This window comes from Furipterus horrens, unplaced genomic scaffold (genome assembly GCF_987537825.1).
Source record: "Furipterus horrens unplaced genomic scaffold, mFurHor1.1.pri manual_scaffold_3, whole genome shotgun sequence".
NCBI lineage: Eukaryota > Metazoa > Chordata > Mammalia > Chiroptera > Furipteridae > Furipterus > Furipterus horrens.
Window position 1 is genome coordinate 25867158 of NW_028327173.1, and position 19735 is coordinate 25886892.

A 19735-nucleotide genomic window follows, 5' to 3' on the forward strand; every position below is an offset into this window, starting at 1 on the left:
TTCAGTTATGCCTTTAAGTGAATCTGTATTTTGTTACTCACTAAATTAAGGATCAGCAGACTGGCCCGATATTGTAAATAAAGTTTTATTTGAACACTGCCACATGTATATACATTTATATCTGGCTGCTTTCACACTCCAGACAGTATGGGCCACAGAGTTGAAAATATAGTCAAACCTCAGTTCTTGAACAATTTGGTTCTTGATCAAGTTGTTCATGGAAAAAATGTCTCAGTTGTCTAAGAAAACTTAGGGTCTGAATCCTCTACATGACAACACTTTCATGCAAATACTTGTATGATGAGTCATGCATCTCTCCAGCAACAAAGGTTCAGTTTTTTAACAAATCACTTCTCTTAACTGTTTTTCAGAATGAGTTAAGTTTGAGAACCAAGGTTCCACTGTACTTACTCTCTGGCCCTTTACAGAAAAGTCTGAGCCTCTAAACTGTAGCATTGCTATGTGTTTGTGAAAGCTCACAAGGCAAACCATACATCATGGATTGGTGGGCACGTGCCCTAATTTATCATTACTAGGGGAGTTAACCTCAGGTTGAGGTATGATGAAAAAGTTCTCTGCTTACAAATGAAAACTGACTGATTGCCAATGTGAGTTATAGAAAAAGCAAATGAACTTTTTAGAGCAATGATTCTCAAGGATGGGGATGGAGCATGCTGGGAGCGGGAGGCTTAGGATGACTTGTTAGCATATTTAATTTTGAAATTCTAGATACAAAAATAGGTTATGAGAATTTTAGGTTTATCAGAACATAGCACGAGTTTAAAGGTAGTTTGTTAAATATTGTTCTTAGTGATTTCTCTGCTGCTGTGGTGATTTTCCTGAAAACCACTTCAGAGAGGGCTGCAGTCTTCTATAGCTACAGTTAAACTGGAGCTTGGATAAGGTTGACACCTTCAGGAAGAAAGGAACAGGTTTACCAAGGGAAAGATTTCCAGCCACCCACCCCAAATCACACTTTAAATAATTATCTCTTGATGGGTCCCATATTTTTACTGATGGTTGTTTATAGTGTCTTGTCTCTTTATGCTAGAATATCTGTGAGCTGGATAGTATATTTGAAAAATAATTTGTAGACATTAACAGGACAAGGATGAGGCATCTACCTCTAGGAAGCATTCTTGTTGACTGGGAATATTCCCAAACTTCTGTAATTCAGATGGAAGGCTGGAGGTTCCCTAGGTAATCCAGATGGCACACAACCAGGTAGTGAGTATGTGAGGATGGTTTGCTTTAGTTTCACTATCTCGAACGTTAATACTTTGGAATCCCAGCTTAAGGTGTCTGTGATGGGATTTCCCATCTTTAGCTGGCCTTAGGTTTTGATTTCTGTCTTCTTCGAAGAGTCCATGAAGCTTCTGAAAGCTCAGATTTCTTCCAGATTGGTAAATTCCTTAAAGGAAAGAGCAGCTTTGACTTCAAGGTTCTCTGGGTTCTCATCTAGATTTTGGCTCAGTAATTCCTCGACCTCTACTTAGTTTTTATATGCTTTTAAGGAAATTATTTTTATATTTCAACTGCTTTGTAGCAGTAGGGTGATTGGAATTTCCTGAAGCTCAATTTCTAGACGTGAAATTTCCTAGGTACTCTTTGCATATCGGAGCTTTGGTCAGTGAAGGCTGTTAACCTAGCTTGGTACCCAGTATGCCTTTGTGTTACTGGGAGATAAGTTGGGAAAGATATGTTAATGTAGGTTTTGAGTGATTTTCAATCATTCATCAAGCATTACTGCTGTCTTCTGAATTCTTTATTTGTGAAGGACAGGCATTTTGAGTTTTAAAAGCCTGACAAGTTCTGTAAGTAACCCTAGTCTATATTTCATATCCTCCATATCTGACTTGGAGTTAACATAAATATTTTAGTCAGTTGGATTTTGACCCCTGAGAAGCGAGCTCGGTTTAGTAATTGGGTTGGCCAAATAGTCTGTATTTTTTTTTTCCATAAAATAAGATGTAGTTTTCATTTTTACCAGTAATTTTATTGATTTGGATATTTTGAGTATGCTGGCTATCTCCCTCATGGTATATAACATTGATTGTTCTCAGTGCCTCGATTTGATCGCTATCAACTTCAACTGGTCTACCTGACCATGGAGCATCATCGAGTGAGAAAGCTCCAGCATGAAACTTCACAAACCACTTTTGACACATTTTACCAGTCACAGCACCTTCTCCAAACACTGCACAAATCTTTTTTTGTTTTTACCTTTCTTGAAATACTAAAGCATAATGTGCTGAAAATGTTGCTTATTTTCTTTCATCTTCAACATTAAAATGCCTACACAAAAAATCAATTTTTTTTTTTAACTGCACACTGATGTGACATCAATACAATCTAACAGTTGTTTCAAATTAAGTTGAAGACAACTAAGTGCTATTAGAGCATTCTTACAGGTAAAAACACTTTTTGGCCAACTCAGTATATAAGGCAAGATAAAAGTTGTTAAATGTTGGGTGAATGGTATAGGTAGTGGACTAAGGAAAAGAGATGGTTCAAAGTAGGCTTTATTTGGGGAGGTAGAGTTCAAGCAAGGTTTCAAAGGATGAATAGGGCTCAGGCAAAAGTAGGAGTTGGAATTTGAAATTAGCAATGGCTAGGTGGTGGGAAATCATGATGTGTAGGGACTACATTCTTTAGCCACAGTAGAAAACTCATGTAAATCCTAGGAAGAGAGTTTGAAGCTAGGTAGTATGGGCTAAGTAATAAAGGGTGTTGACTACTATGAGTTTGGCCCTTATTCTGTGGGAATCTGAAGAGTTTTGGGGAAACTAATTCAGAGGTAAGTACAGAAGGGAAGTTAACAAATTAGACAGGTTGACCAGTTAAGCTTTGTCCAGTCAGAGATAACCAAGGCCTGTACACTGCTTGGGAAGGATGATTAAACATGGCTTTGGCTTTGCCTGTTTAAGAAGACCATGGCCCTTGAAGAATCTATTCTTATCTCTCCTCTTCCCATAGGCACACTTTTCTTTTCGCTCATCTTTGCTCCTCAGTTAATCCAGCTTAATTCTATAGTTTGCTGCTGCTGCTGCTATGGACTTTCTTAAATCCACTTACTCTTAAAGGCACTGGTTAGCTCCTGCATGAATTAAAATTTTTCCTCTCACAGCTGTCCTCAGGACCAACTCAGCCCATCATTTTTTATGGTGCTCTTATTGTTCCTCAGCCTGGAATTAAATATCTTCCCATTTGACAAATGCCTACTTAGGTAGCAATTGTCTTTCTGCTCCCTTCCGCATGGCAGAGTTATTCATTTGATAAATGTTTATTGTGCACCTACTATTTACCAAGTACTGTTCTAGGCTCTAGGACTATGTCACTGAGCTTGTCAGATAAGGTTGCTGCTCTTGTGGTACATACATTCTTGTGAAGCAAAACAGGCAAACTGGTAAAGTTAATGCATGATTTTAAAATATTAGAGGAAAATTGAATGGTAATGACAGTACAGTGGTACCATGGTAACCAGACACCCACTGGATTGTAAGGAAGACCTTTCTGAGACTGTGTACTACTTCCACAGTACTTCATTTTAGCACCTCATGTTACACCTTTCTAAAGCTGCCCAATGCATTTATGTGTCCATATGATAAACTTCTATATTGGGCTCTTAATAACACCCTGATAATTATCTATTCTTGGTTCCTAAATGAATTATGTGGCTGTTCCTCCTTTTCTAGTCATCTGTGCACTACCTGAAACTTTCCCTTAATGTCAGATCAAGTAATTTTAAGCCTTCTGCAGGTCGTCCCTCTGCAGCCAGGATAAGAAAGAGGCAGTTCTTACCCTAGAGAAGCTTCACAGTCCAGTGCAGAAGCTTGCTTTGGCAAGTGTTCAATGCATCCTGAGAGCAGGGTTATTTCCTAAGAAGGCTATTTATCTGCCCTGGCAGGTTCTCACCAGGTAGTTCAATTTCCCTGATCTGTACTCAGGCAGGCTGACTCACTAATAAAGCTATAAACATAGACTCCAGTATGTTAGTTTATCATGAAAAATATGTCAGGTGCAGTAGGCTGCCCCACTGGTCTTAGTGTATTTCCTTCATGTAATCATACTACTTGGGAAGCCTAATTAAAGTCAAGAGGCAGCACCACATACCAGCATGAGGGGAGTTAATTCTAGGGATGGAATGCTTACCAACGTCTAGTTATCTCCACAACCTTCCTCTTTACTTTGCTTCAGTGGTTCCTGGTCCTGTTGCACCTTCAACTTGGTATTTTCTCCACCCCCAAGTGCACATTCTTATTTTGGTTTAAAAGGTCACTTTGGTTTCCATTATAGTCCAGGCCTTGGGGCCCATTACTCTCTTTCAGGTTACTTAGCTTATTGGCTTTGTTGCCTCTGTCTCACAGCTGTGGGCTTGGGGCAAGGGTGGGGGAAGTTTCCCCAAATGTGCTGGGATCCGCAGGCTAGCTACCCAGTTTATTCAAATCTGTGTGGCATGGTATCAGACACAGACCTAAAGTTCCCAATGTGCTAAATTATAGATGGGCTCTCTGTAGAAAAGTAGTGTTAAAGCTTTCCTCGGGTTATGGCTGAGTAAGAGGTGTGTGAACAGGAGGAAATCCGGCAGGTCAAGGATGCAAGTCCCGTGAGTGGAGACTTGCAGCAACTTCAGGTATGGGTTGCGTTCACGCTGCCTCTGAGGTTAGTTTTCAGAGGAGAGGGAATGGGGCCTTCAGTTAGGTCACTGAGGCATCTTTTCTGCCTTGAAGATGGGAAGGAGGCTATGCTCGGGAAGGACAGATGGCCGCGGCGACCGCCTAGTCCTGTTCCACCTGGTCTCCGAGCCTCGGTTTCCCGAACACAAAATGGGAGAAACGACAGCTCAGGCTTGCCTCTCTGCGCATGAAGTCCTTTAATTTTGTTGAAAAATCCACTTCCATGAAGCAAGGGATCCACAAAGTAAGGCAATTAAAATGTCAAGGGGTGTCGGTTAGGAGTAGGAGGGGGCGACATGGCGCCCCTAATACTGGTTACGTCACTTGTGACGTAAGCACAATATATGCAATCCAAGCAGGCCCCGTGGTCACTGTAGAAACGGCGCAGACTCAGTTCTGATGTGGAGTTTCTGGGCATTGTAGTTTTCCAATTATTGGGGCAGAGGAAGACCTGTCACCACCATCTTTCACACTGTGATGACAGGCTGTATGCATGGTCCCAGGGAGGGAGGCGGTGTCTACAGTTAACAATATAATAGAAGCATACAGGGCTGCTGAGACCTCAAGAAAGGCTTAGTAAGTGCCCGAGGAATTCAGGAACCCTTCAGAAAATGGTGTGATACACAGTCAGGACGGATTAGGCATTTTAGGCATTCACCTGGGAGACAGTGGGGAGGCGGCTATGAGCAGGTGGGATCATTCCAGGCAGAAGAACGTGCTCCTGCAAATCAGAAGCATGAGAGCAATTTTTTTTTTATTATTATCATTTTTTTTTAGAGAGGGGAAGGGAGAGAGAAAGAGAGGGACAGAAACATCAGTATGTAGGTGTATCTCGCATGCCCCCCAACCAGGGATCTGGCCAACATGTGCCCTGACTGGGGGAATCCAACTGGCAACGCCTTCATTTGCAGGCTGGCACTCAATCCACTGAACCACACCAGCCAGAACATGAGAGCAATTATTGATGGCTAGAACACAAGGAGGTTCAGTAGGGGGTGGTAAGCAGTGGGATCTGAGAATTTAGAAATGGGAACATCAGATCAAGAAGGGTCTTGAATGCCAAACCCAAGATTTGGGCCTTTTCTTGAATACACCAACGCCACGAACATGGCCCAAGCAGTATGAATGTCAACCATCTATTTGTTTTATCACGTGCCGCAACATTCTGTGTATTCATCCCCAGAGCTCAATAGGGGCCTTGGCATGTGGTAAAAGCTCAGAAAGTGTTTTTTGAATGATCAGATTTGAGTTTAGAAACCCAAACGAGTGAGAAAGCAAGCAAGACTAGATGTCAAAAGACATCATAGTTCAAAGTAAATTGCTTTCTCCACTTCCATTTCCCCCTCCATCCAAGGGTTAAAATTGAGCAGCAAAAAGGCCATTTCCAATGTGGGTTTTGTTTGACCAGCACTTCCAAAAAATTTAGTTGTTTCACATTTTAAAAATGGGAGATCTCACATTGAAACAATAGCAAAAGGTTTCTGGCTTCCCTTGAAAAATATGAAGATTTGACCATTTGAGGCCCTGATGCACTCAACAGTAATAGGATGGAGCTAAGTAGCTGCTCCTGCCTTTAGACAGGACAGACATATGCCCCTCCAGTTTGTCATGTTCCCCACCACTCCTCCCATCAGTCAAATTGAGGCCAAGTACCAGCTGCCATTTATCACGGTGCTTTTGTTTTCATTTCCTTACAGTGAACTCTGTTTGGTTTTGGAGGCATCTGAGTTGCCCATCTGAATGATACAATGAAATCAGTATTTGAGGAAGATTAGTCAGTGAAAAAGACTCAAGTGAGGAGCTGGGAGGCAGAAAGGAAGAAATGAATTAGAAACCTGTGGAAGGAATATTTGAGAGAACTTGGGCAGTAATTAAATATTGGATGAAAGATAAGGAAAAGGCAAAAATACAACTTCAGAGTTTCCTGCCTGAATGGCTGGGAAGGGGATATATCCAACATAAACAAGAAAGTGGAAGAAGTACAAAGGGTGGTGGATCAATACCTTGATATCTCTAGTATTTTGAGGGCAAGGGCCATGAGTTAACAATTCCATAAGCCCCCAGTATTGTAATGGACATGCATTTGGGAGCTCAAGAAACTCTAGTTGACTTGAAACTCTTATTTGATGGGGGGGAAGGAGGACTTGGAATGCTTGAATAAAACCAGTAAATTGTGGGACCTTAGGAATTCTCTCCAGAGTGGGTGACCGTGAGGCTTAGGGATATTTAACTCTTTTGAGGGGAAAACCAATGCCAAAGTCCTGAAGTAAACCAGGAATTTGGCATGCAGAAATGAAGATGAGGTGGAAATGGTGTCATTCCTAGGGGAAGGGTTAAAAAAATCAAAGACTGGATGGCAGGACTTTTCTTGGACTACATTGAAACAAGCTCTTGATTGGAGCATTAGGCAGGGAATTTTGGACGGTAAGGCTGGGAAAGTCGAAAAGCTGGACTCGTCTAAATGTTTTTGAGAGCATGTCACTTAAAAGGAAAAGAAGTTTTCAGCCTATACCCCAAATAAATATTTATTTACAAGTTATTTTTATGTACCACCGCAGTGATGTTACACACTTTTTATAAACATTGGCACACACAAAAACAGATACTTAAAAGATTAAACAGAAATGTTCTCGTATTTTCTTCCCACGCCCCCAATATATCCTATCACACATACCCTGTGGTACCCACACATACACACCAATTTGGAGGCCCTGCTGTAGTCAAAGGGAGCCACTGGCGGTTCTCTGAAACAGTTAAGTCATGGTCTTTGTCAATTTCCCCGAATTCGCAAACTTTAGAAACCGAGACATCAAAGAACTGCGATTGTCTTAGGAAGCTTTCCACGTTCCAGGAATAGCCTCAGTGCTTTACAGAACTTATTAATTCCCAAAGCAACCCTACACTGTAGGTATGACTATCTTCTTTTAAGGTGGTGTTTTCTTCTTAATGTGAGGAAACGGCAGTTACGTGAGGTTAAGCAACTCTCCCAGGGTCACAGCGAAGTGTCGGAGCCAGAATTTGAACCCACCTAGCGTGGGTCCACAGTCCATGAGCTTAACCACACTATGCAGTGGCGGAGGAGACTTTTTTTCTCTCGTGTGGCCTTGGCCAAGGCCCTCACGAATCAAAGCTGCAGTGAGAGTGCTTGACACAGTGCCAGGAGACAGCAAGAACTCAAAACCGCCGGGCGCCTCTGGCTCGACTCTCTCAGAGAAGGTCAGCTTATCCGCCGTCAGTACCTCCAGAATTCAACGCTCAGGACCGCACAGACGCAGATCGACAAGCTTGGTTCCTACGGTTTCCGGGGCGAGACGGCGAAAGAAAGGTCTACTTCCGGCGTCGCGCTGCAAGCGTCGCGCTGTGGGCGTCCTTCGCGGCTGGTCTCTCGTCGCCGGCAGGTCGTCCAGTACTGAGGCCTGCGGAGGGACAAGGGTATCCCGGCAGAAAGGTAGGGGCTATGTACGCGGGGGGAAATTTAGCCGAAGAAACTTTATTACGAGATTTTCTAAAAAATAAATTTCCCCTTGGCTTGTTGGGTTTCCGTTCTCCCTGGCCCGAACTCAGGGCGTGTTTTCGGCTTTCCCAAATCCTTTCGCCCCTACAGTCGGCGTCACCGAGGCCTGTAGACCGTGCCTGTCTCGGTTCTCCTTACAGGCCGAGATTTCTGCAGACGACTGTTTTGGCCTTCTAGTCTAACCTTAGACCCATGCTCCTTTTCTCGACTTTTAAGGCACTGTGTGATTGCGGCCCTGCCCAACACTTAAGCTCATTTCGTTCTTCCCGACAAGGACTCTACGCTCCAGCCACGTCTGGGTCCTCGGTGTCCCCCAAACAGACCCCGCACCTCCGGCTGTAACTCGTGCTGTGCCTACCGGAACACTGTGCTCCCTCACCTTCCCTTGGCAAACTCAGCCCATCCTAAAAGGCGTTTTTAAGTCTCTTGGGCAGAATTGGTGCTTCCTGCTTCGCGCTCTTAGACCTTTTTGTGTTTCTTCCTTTTGGTTCCAAATTCTCTGTATGTCTGTATTTTGGTACTTAACGTTGCAGCTGCTTCTCCCCCGCTCCCACCCCATTCCAGTGCCTGTAGTGTTACTATTCAGTAAATGACTTAAAGAATGGGTAGGAAATGTAAAAATTAAATTCACCTGTATATCTACCATTCATACATAACTATGCCTTGTGTGTTTTCTTCCAGTCTTCTTCTGTAGACAGGTTTTTTTTTTTTGGAGGGGGCATTGTTGTAGTACTTTTATTTATTTAACATTAAAATGTATGTCCCATGTATATTATCCTTCCCCCTCCCCCAAATATCTATCATATTCTACTAAGTAGGTACTGGATTTAATTATCTGTTTAAGTTGTTTGAAATTAATCTTTTAAAACAAACTTACTGAATCTCTACCCTGTCTCTGCCCTCACCTCATTCATTGTTCGATAGGGGAGACAGTCAAATAGTCCATTACAGTGCTGTGCAAAGTACTCCTATACAAAGTTGAGAATGATGTGCTATCCTAAAGGAGAGACACCAGTCTCAGGATGGCTTCTCATGGGAGGTGTTATCTAAGTTGATATGGACAGAAGTATGTAAATAAATGTTTTTTGTGCTTTTTTTGTTCTTTTAAGTTATTTTTTCAGATCTGTCTTAAAGACTTGGAATTAAGTCAAAACATAAACACTTTTTAAAGAAGATTTTATTTATTTGTTTTTAGAGAAAGGGGAAAGGAGAGAGAAAGGGAGGGAGAGAAACATCAGTGTGTGGTTGCCTCTCATGCGCCCCCAGCTGGAGATCCGGCCCACAACCCAGGCATGTGCCCTGACTGGGAATCAAACTGATGACCCTTTGGTTCACAGGCTGGCGCTCAGTCCACTGAGCCACACCAACCAGGGCTAAAACATTCTTTTTGACTTTTGATAAAAAGACTTATCAGTGTAGAGAAGATTTTTATATACACTGGTTTTTAGTTCTAGTTCTCTTTTCCCTGGGTTTTGTGAAAACACAGAAATTGTACTGTAAGCTGGGAGAATCTGTCTAATGAAAATATTTGGTGAGAAGACCTTGGGAGAATAGTGTGAAATATCTTTCTAGAAGGGTTATTTACCATAAACTCATTTTTCTTAGAAATTTCTTATTTGATTGTATTTTTATGACATTATATGTTTTTTTATCTTCCATTTCAGCCATGCCTTTCTTTGATATACAGAAAAGGCTAGGCATTGACCTAGACCGTTGGTTGTCAATCCAAAGTGCTGAGCAGCCTCACAAGATTGCAGCTCGGTGCCATGCTTTTGAAAAAGAATGGATAGAATGTGCACATGGAATTGGTGGTATCCGTGCAGAGAAAGAGTGCAAGATAGAACATGATGATTTAGTGGAATGTCTGCTTCGGCAGAAAACGGTGAGGAAGTGATGGAGGTGGGACCTGAGCTACTTTCTTATTTCTTTGGGGCTACTTTTCAGTGTTTTTCATCGGTCATTGAGCAGTGACTTGCCCAATGTGACTTGGCAAGGCTTTTGTGATAAAACACCTCTACTTAGGTACTATGTCAAGGAAAGTAAATGCCTTCAGATCTGAGGAGGACCTGTTATTCCTCAGTGTTCTTCCTCATCTTTCTCAGTTTATCTTAGTACTGTACCTTGCTGTAGCCATCATGTTAGAAATTACATGTCTGTGTCTGTTTTTTTTTTCTTTAGTGGGTTGTAAAGCAAAGAAGACCAACCCGTCTTGGAAATCTTCTGAGTAAAAATCATTAGGAATTATGTTAAAACCCTGCAAGTCTATTACATTGAACCTGATGAAACAACCTCTGATTTATTTCTACTTTGGGGCAGGTGGAGGTGTTAATAAGATTGCTTTAGGTGATCCTAACCAAAAATGTGGGGGTGGAGGGTAGTTATTAACACATGGTGTGTCTGTCCTGAAGAGCTGAGTGAGTTGCCTAACATACAGGGTTTGTCCCTCAGAGAAGAAATCTTTGGGTGTGGGCTGTTATTTTGCCTATTTTTGTGCTCCAGATATAACAATTTCTTGGAGTTCAGGGAGACAGTTTAGATTTTTCAGTTAAATTTATCACAAAGTTATCTGTATCAAAATTTAATTTCTAATTTTCTGTTGCCATTTTAGAGGTCATTTCCCCCACTATCCAATTAAAAACTTGAGGCAAGGAAAAACTAAGGCCATGCTTAAGGTCATTAACTAGTAAGTGGTGTGACTGGCATTTGATTCTGGCAATGCTGGCTCCAGAGGCTGTGCTTATATCCACAACATTAAGTGGTGATCAGCTCTAGTTGAGAGAAAGATTTAATCTGTGGTGGTGTTGTACCTTAGCCATGACTAGTCCTCTGTTGGAAAACTCATAATGTTAAGAATGCAGTCTTTTAAAAGTGGTTATGTTTATGTCAATATTTAGGATAAACTAGAGTTCTTCCACTGAAGTTATATCCTGACTAATTATTTTAAGTTGATGGGATGTTTAACTGAATATACTAATTCTTTATGCTTTTGTGAAAACTTAAGTCATTCACAAAAATATTTATTGGGTCATCTATCTTATCAAGAACTATTCTAGGCACAGAACATAGCAGTAAGCAAAATAGCAAAAAGTCCCTGTCCTAATGGAGCTTATTTGGGGGTGGGGGTGGGGAGCAGAGATTTAACAAACAAGTTAAAAAGTAGTGTGTCAGATGTTGATTAGTGCAGTGGGGAAAATAAATAGGATAAAGATAGGAAGCACTGGGCATGGTAGCTAAGTGGACTTTTTTGTTTTGTTTTGTTTTTTAAATAGGGGGTTCAGAGAGGAGTTCAGCAACAGAAGACATTTGAGCAGAGACTTAGAGAAAAGTATACCAAGTAGATATAAGGGAAGGATGTGCCGGGCAGAGGAAACAGCAGGTGCAGAGGTCCCTGAGCTGGATCAAAGAGAGCTAAGGGAATGGTGTTAAGACATAAAGTCAGAGAGGGTGGCCTCGTAAGGAAGGAGTCAGTTTTTTCTCCCAGTAAGATGGGAAGCCATTGAGTTTTGAGCAAATGAATAATGCAATCATCATTAGTGAGTGTATTTTCTATGTCACAGAATCCATGTGAATTATGGCTGGGAATGTCCTATGTGAGAAGAGACAGAACTCAGGGCTCAACAGTGACTAGTAGCTGAGTATATATCAGGTCTTAATTTCAGCGTGGTAAAAAGAAACCTTATATTGGCTACTTCTGCTTCATTCATACCTGGCAAACAGCCACCAGCAGCAGTGCCACCTTCACATAGAATATATAAGCTATGAGATGATCTCAGCTTTTACTATTTTTTTAAAGTATGTTTTATTGATTATGTTGTTACAGTAGTTCCAATTGTTTTCCTCTTTGCTTCCCTCTGCCCAGTACCCCTTTCCCTCCAGCAATTCCATCCCCCTCAGCTTTTACTATTTTGAAAGATTTTAGTATGCATGAGTATGCCCCTTAAAGGTTTTGACCTGTATGTTTTTGTTAATGTTTTTGTAAATATCTGAATTCCTATATATAATAGGAACATTTTAGTTATTAGTTTTTAAGGAGATATTATTATATATACCAGAAGTTTGTTAAAAGCTTGGGAAGTGATGTTGTTGGTTTTTTAAAGATGTGTTTCATCTCAGAGGCCCTCTAGGACGAAAAGCTTCTATAGTTTAAAAATGAAACCAGTTTTCCTTCAGTTTCTCCAGTCCTCACTTTCTGGTGTGTATCTTCCCCTAGTTTAAATACCTTTTTCCTTTGACAGCTGCAGCGACTGAGAACCATCAAGAAGCAGCGGGATAAGCTCATAAAGGAGGGGAAGTACACGCCTCCCCCCCACCACTCGGGCAAGGAGGAGAATCCTAGGCCCTGAGCGGAGCAGCTGCTGATGGCTGAGGGCTGAGTTTCATGCTTGTTCTTCTCTGCTGGAAAGTTTATGTACTGACAACCTCTTTGTGAAAGTGTCTAAAAATAAAAGATTGCTCCATCCTATTCTGTTTTCTCTTGGATCATACTTTTCTGTAATGATATTGTAACCTACTTTTTAAGTTTGGAAAAAATGCTTCTAACTATGACTTAAAAACTAGCATCTAGGGAATAATAAGGAGCATTTAATGAATGCTTAATGTGTATGAGGTACTTCAAAGGTGGTAACTCCTTAAGAAGTTGCAGTATTCTTTAGTGCTTTGATTCTGGTTTATTTTCCATAGAGCACAGACTTGGGCTGGGAAGGAGAGGCAGCAGAACTGGTTGTGTGTTTACTATAAGGTCTATGAAGTCTAACTTTAAGGCTAACAGATAACAGTCTTGTAGAAGCAATGCCATTGCTTCAACTTGCTGTCTTACACCAATGGTATATATAGTACTTATTTATTTATTTATTTATTTTTAGAGAGAGGGGAAAGGAGGGAGAAAGAGGAAGAGAACCATCGATCAGTTGCTTCTCACATGCCCCCAACTGGGGACGTGGCCTGCAACCCAGGCATGTGTCCTAACTGGGAATCAAATTGGCAACCTTTCTGTCTGCAGGCAGGTGCTCAGTCCACTAAGCCACACCAGCCTGGGCAATAATATTTCTAATGGATGTATTTAGAAATATGCTTTTAAAAGAAAATTCGCGTATATTAATAGAAGGGAAGGTATGAACCTTGTAAAATTAATATGTATTAAGAATATATTATGGAATGAGAGATGGGGGAGAAGGGTCCCTATTGCTGGAGCAAAACAGAACTGAAGGAGAGTTGAGGGAGACACCTACAATAAACTCAGTATAAGACAGCCTAGGGCCGTCAATCCCCCCCCCCTTGTTGGCCAAAAAGTTCATTTGATTTTTTTTTTAAACAATTTTGTTAGATTGCATTGTGACAGCTGTCATATCAGCATGCATTAAAAAAAAAAAAACTTACCAAAGTTTGTTAATTTTTGTGTAGCCATTTTAATATTGAAGATGGGAAATATACATTTTTGGCATATTATGCTTTATTATTTCGAGAAAAGTAAAAATGCAAGTGAAACAAAAAAAGATTTGTGCAGTGTATGGAGAAAGTGCTGTGACTGATGAAACGTGTAAAAAGTGGCTTGCAAAATTTCATGCTGGAGATTTATTGCTGGACAAGGCTCCATGGTCAAGTAGACCAGCTGAATCTAATAGCGATAAAATCAAGACATTAATTGAGAACAATCACTGTTATACCATGTGGGAGACAGCTGACATACTCAAAATATGCAAATCAATAAAGTTATTGGTGAAAATGAAAAGTGTGTCTTATTTTACAGAGAAAAGAAACCGTATGGAGTTTTTGGCCAATCTAATATATATGAGGTCTGTCCAGAAGATATCCAGCCGTGTAATATGAAAAATAGACATTTATTGAAGAAGATACAAGAAACACCGTACATAGGACAGTGACACCTCAGTCCCCTTCAAAGTAGGTACCTAGGTACCTCACACAGTTCTCCCAATTGCCATCAGCTGCCCCATCATATTTCCCTGAATCTCATCAACAGTCTGAAATCTCTTCCCTTTCAAAGGTGATTTTAGTTTTGGAAAAAGCCAGAAGTCACAGGGCACCAAATCTGGGCTATAGTGGGGCTGAGTCACCTGGGTATTTGATGTTTTGCCAAAAAAACCCAAAATAACAATCTCTGTACAAGACATCATGCAGGTGTGTTGTGATGAAGCTGCCAATCACTAGTTGCCTATAGCTGCGGCCTTCTGAACCATCTGAATACTTTCCACAGAGGAATGTTCAACCGTAACACAAAATCTAATGCAGATTCATTGTTCTACTCGACTCACTCATTTTGAATGCAATGGCCACCAGTGCACATGCTCACTCAGTGGGTCTACCGCCCCCACTGACTTGTACAGTGAAGTCACTGTTCACACATGTGCATTCCAGCCCACTCTCCTTGGCTCCCAGGTTACATGGATGTTGCACAAACTGTTCTCATTATATTAATAATGGCTGGACTTTTTCCGGACAGATGTCATATATATCCGTTCCTCCCTATCCCTCTCCCTCACTTCTCTCTAAAATCAATAAATAAAATTAAAAAAAAAAAAAAGACTGCCTAAAGTCAGAAGAGAATGCTGTGCTAGGCCTGAAATCCAGAGATGGCAAGGAGGCAGGCTCCACCTAGAAGGTATCAAGTGAGCAATCGGACCTGGTCCCCAATCCATGCTGACTGCTTCTTTATAGAGGAGCTTCCAGAGTTCTCTAACAAAAGGGCCCTAAAAACATCTATCAGAACTTAAAAGGTATTTAAAACCTTAACTTGAGGAAGTTATCAAGTTACCATTCCCCTCTAGCAATTTGCAGTAAAAACTTTAGAAATTAAAGGAACAAGGAAAGCCCCCTGCCCCCAAAAAATATAATTGAAACTTCAGATGTCCTGTAGCATTTTTTCCCAACTTTGTTTTATTATGGCAAAATGTACATAACAAAATTTACCATCTTAACCATATTTAAGTGTCCGGTTCAGTAGCATTAAATACAGTGACATTGTTGTACGTCCTTAACTACCACCCATCCAGACCTCTTCCATCTTGGAAAACTGAAGCTATACCCACTATGCAGAAACTCCCCTGGCAACCACTATTCCACTTTGTAATTCTATAATTTGGACAACTTGAAGTACCTCCAATCAGTGGATTGTGCAGTATTTCTGTGACTAGCTTATTTCACTTAGCATAATGTCCTCAAGGGTCTGGAACGTATCAAGGCTGAACAATATCTATGTTCGTATGTACCACATCTTGCTTATCCATTCATCTGTTGATGGGCACTTGCTTCCATGTTTTAGCTATTGTGAGTGCTGCTGCTATGAATATGGGTGTACAACTATTTCCTTAAGACCCCAGTTTTAATTCTTTTGAGTATATACCCAGAAGTGGATTTGCCTGATAATAAGGTAATTCTGATTCTTATTTATTTATTTATTGGTGATAAAGGAAGGGAGTCTTAATTCAAAAGCAGACACTTCAGCCTATCAAGTCACAGCTTTAATTACTGAAACCTACTAATTTAGGTTAAACTCTTAACACCTGGGTTCTCCTAGCATTACCCCTGTTTCTGTAGGGTTAATTTACAAACTAAAACGACATAATACACAAAAGCTACACAATTCCAGAAGAATGGCAGGCTTCTGCCTCACCCTGTTCCCTCTAGAACACCCAAAGAATAAACCTTCCACCCTCAGCCAGGCCAGCCCGATCCCAGGCTGCGCCCAGAGTTCCTTCCCATTCAAGATACCGTCCATTAGGAAATGCGGGCAGCTGCAGCATGATCATCCAGGCATCGTCAAGGAAGAAGAGCCTGAGCAAGCTTGAGCTCAAGGGCTAGAGCCTGCACCTGAGAGCGAGCCAGCTCAGGAGGCAGTAAAGCTCAGAAAAGCTCTGATTCTAAATTTTTTGAGGAACTGCTGTACTGTTTCCACAGTGGCTTCCATTTTACATTCCCACCAATAGTGCACAAGTGCCCTAATTTCTTCACATCCTCACCAATTTATTTTGTGGGTTTTTGGTTTTTTTTTTTTTTTAAATAGGAGCCATCTAATGGAAGTGAGAGGGTATCCCATTATAGTTTTGGTTTGCGTATCCCTAATGATTAGTGATGTAGCATCTTTTCATCTGCTTATTTGCAGTTTGGACAAATGTCTATTCAAATTCTTTGCCTATTTTTAAAAAGATTTTATTTATTTTTTTAAAGAGAGGGAGAGAAACATTCTATCAGTTGCCTTTCACATGCCCCTAGCGGGGGACCTGGCCTGGAGCCCAGGCATGTGCACTGAAAGGGAACCAAATCAGGACCTTCAGTTTGTGGGAGCCACACCAGTCAGGGCTCTTTGCCCACTTTTGAATCAAGTTTATTTGTTGAATTTTAGGAGTTCTCTATATATTTGGGTTACTGATTCCTTATTAGATAGAGGCATGTGCTACTTGTTGTTTTGGTTAACAATGGAGATAGGACAATGGTCCCATAAGGTTATAATGGAGCTGAAAAATTACTATTGCCTAGTTATAGCCATTATAACTCGCATTATGTATTTGTGGTTATGCTGATGTAAACAAACTGCTACCAGTCCTATAAAAGTATAGTGCATATAATTACAGTACATAATACTTGATAATAAAGGAATAAAGGAATATTATATTTATATGCTTACTATACTATACTTTTTATCATTATTGTAGAGTGTACTCTTTCTACTTCAAAAAAAGTTTGTACCTTGGCTGATGTGGCTCAGTTGGAGCAGCATCCCATAACTGAAGGGTTGTGGGTTTGATTCCTGGTCAGGGCACATACCTAGGTTGTGGGTTCGGTCCCTAGTCCAGGGACAAATGAACCCTGGTCTGGGCAGGTACATGAAGGAACCAATCAATGTTTCTCTCTCTTCCTTTCTCCTTCTCTCTAAAAGCAATAAAGAAAATATCCCTGGATGAGGATAAAAATAAACATAAAAGTAAACATGTAAAACAGTGTGCCATATTACACTGGCAGCATCCTCACATCTCCTTGCCGTGCCTCTTGATTACATCATTTTCTCTTATGCTTTATTTAATCTCGACTTTTATAGATTTAGTGTTGCCTAAGTGTACAGTATTTATAGTCTACGATAGTGCACAATAATGTGAATTTGAAATTCACTCACCACACCCTGATTCAGAGCAACTTCCAGTCCTGCAAGCTCCGTTCATAGTAAGTGCCCTGTATAGGTCTATCACTATTTATTTTTTATAACATTTTTAGTGTACCTTTTATATATTTAGTTATGTTTAGGTACACAAACACCATTGTGTTATAGTTGCCTACAGCATTCAATACAGTAACATGGCGTGCAGGCGTGTAGCCTAGGAGCAACAGTCTACCGTACAGCCTAGGTGTGTAGTAGGCTGTACCATCTAGGTTTGTATAAGCACCCTCCCTCTATGATGTTCAAACTACAACAAAATCACCTAATGACCCATTTTCCAGAATTATCCTTGTTGTTAAGTGGTGCATGAAGTATATGATTTGCAAATATTTTCTCCATTCTGTGAGTTGCCTTTTTACTCTGCTGATAGTGTCTTTTGATGCATAACATTTTAAAAATTTTTATGAAGTCCAATTTGTGTATTTTTTGTTGTGGCCTTTGATTTCATATTCAAGAAATCGTTGCCAAATCCAATGTTGTGAAGCTTTTGCCCTGTTTTCTAAGTTTTATAGGTTTAGTTCAGGGATCCATTTTGAGTTGATTTTTTTATATAGCATTAGGTAAGGATACAACTTCATTCTTTGCATGCGGATACCCAGATTTTGAAGCACCATTTGTTGAAAAACTGTTTTCCTCATTAAATAGTCTTAGCACCTTTGTCAAAAATCATTTGACCAGACTTGTGAAGGTTTATTTCTGTACTTTATGTGTTGGCCCACATTCTGTCTGTCTTTATGCCAGTTCCACACTGTTTTGATTACTGTAGCTTTGTAGTAAGTTTTAAAATCAGGAAGTGTGAGTCCTCCAGCTTTGTTTTTCTTTTTGGCATTATTTTGGCTATTCGGGGTGTCTTGAGTTTCTATATGAATGGGTTTTTCTGTTTCTGCAAAAAAAATGGGGGATTTGGGGAGGGATTGAATTGAATTTGTAAATTGCTTTAGGTCATACTAACATCTTTATAATAAGTCTATTACATAGAGTTATTATGAACAGGGGATACCTTTCATTTATGTTTTCAATTTCTTTCATCAGTGTTTTATAGTTTGCATTGGATAAGTTTTTCACCTGCATGGTTGGAATAGTTCCTAGGTCTTTTATTTTTGGCGGTGGTGGTGAGGAATGCTGTTTTAAATGGAATTGTTTTTGTAATTTCCTTTTCAGACTTTATTGTTAGTCTTATAGCATTTGGAGTCATAGTAGAGCTTGAATATAAGGTTCTCAAAATGAAAAGTACATAGTTGGAAATAGGGGGGTTGGCAGTTGAGCAAGGTCCTGCTTATTCTTTTTATTATAGAGCAAATCTTTAGCCAAGTAGCATTTTCTAAATGAATCACTAATCAATCATAATGGAGAAGCCAGCTGGAGTCCTAATAGCAAGATCCTGTGCTATGGCCTTGTGTTAAGTTGTTTTTATTGTGCTCTTTATACACAAACTTTTCTGAATATTTTAGTCCCATTGGCTTTAAGTGCATACATATTTATGGAAAATCAGAAGCCAATCATAAAGGCCTGAGAGGAAAGCAGAATATTAATCAAGGTTTAAAATAGGTACATGCCTTTTTTTTTTTAAGATTTTTTAAAATTTTATTTTATTTTTAGAGAGAGGGGACGAGAAGGAGAATAAGAGAAGGAGAAACATCAATGTGTGGTTGCCTCTCTCACGCTCCCAACTGGGGACCTGGTCTGCAACCCAGGCATGTGCCCTGACTGGGAATTGAACCAGCGACCTTTCGGTTTGCAGGCTGGCACTGAAGCCACACCAGCCAGGACTGGACCTGTGGTTTTTAGGAAGCACATGTTGGCCCCACAGTCTCGGACTTGGAGAAAGAAAGGAGAGTAGTGTAGACCAATGCAAGGGCACAGGCTTGGCCTAGAATTGTGGTAGTAAAAATGCAGAGTGGATCAAAGGGAGGCACCCTTGGAGGTGGAGTCCCTGCGCTAAGGAAGGGCAGCTCTGACGGAGTTCAGTCAAAGTGGTGTCCTGTCCTCCACCCCACTACTCAGCATAGGCATCCGATTCCTGGGGATGCCTTTGTCACTTACAGACCACAGAGATTTGAGCAGAAACCGTCCAGCCAAGACTACTTATCTTTAATCTGCATATCATTTGCAGGCATTTACCTGCACTGCTGGGTTGCTCTGGTCTTCAGCCAGGGCTGGCAAGTTACATGCACTTTCTGAGCTGCAGTGTCTTCCATTGCAAATTAGAGATCATTCTTTTTACTTCATGGAATTTCCCTGGCAATTAAGTGAACACATACATACATACACACAGAGACAGACATTTAACCCAGAACCACTTTGCACTCAATAGGCACTAAATAAATGATTGCTGCTGCTTCTCCTTCTCCTCATTATTATTATTATTTTATTATTATT

General features: G+C 40.7%; 1 protein-coding gene across 1 annotated transcript; it reads left to right on the forward strand.

The window, feature by feature from the left end:
• Positions 1–8006: 8006 nt before the first annotated feature.
• Positions 8007–12652, forward strand: NDUFS5 (NADH:ubiquinone oxidoreductase subunit S5). The gene is made up of 3 exons (XM_090269160.1): positions 8007–8124; positions 9855–10072; positions 12426–12652. Exons 2-3 carry the CDS (start codon positions 9857–9859, stop codon positions 12531–12533), a joined length of 324 nt encoding a protein of 107 aa, XP_090125286.1. The 5' UTR covers positions 8007–8124; positions 9855–9856; the 3' UTR covers positions 12534–12652.
• The last annotated feature ends 7083 nt before the right edge of the window (positions 12653–19735 follow it).

Bases quoted from the DNA above. Each gene is read 5' to 3' on its own strand.
- NDUFS5 (XM_090269160.1), top strand. From the start codon at position 9,857: ATGCCTTTCTTTGATATACAGAAAAGGCTAGGCATTGACCTAGACCGT. The intron at 10,073-12,425 runs GTGAGGAAGTGA...TTCCTTTGACAG, and splicing joins GTCTGCTTCGGCAGAAAACG to CTGCAGCGACTGAGAACCAT.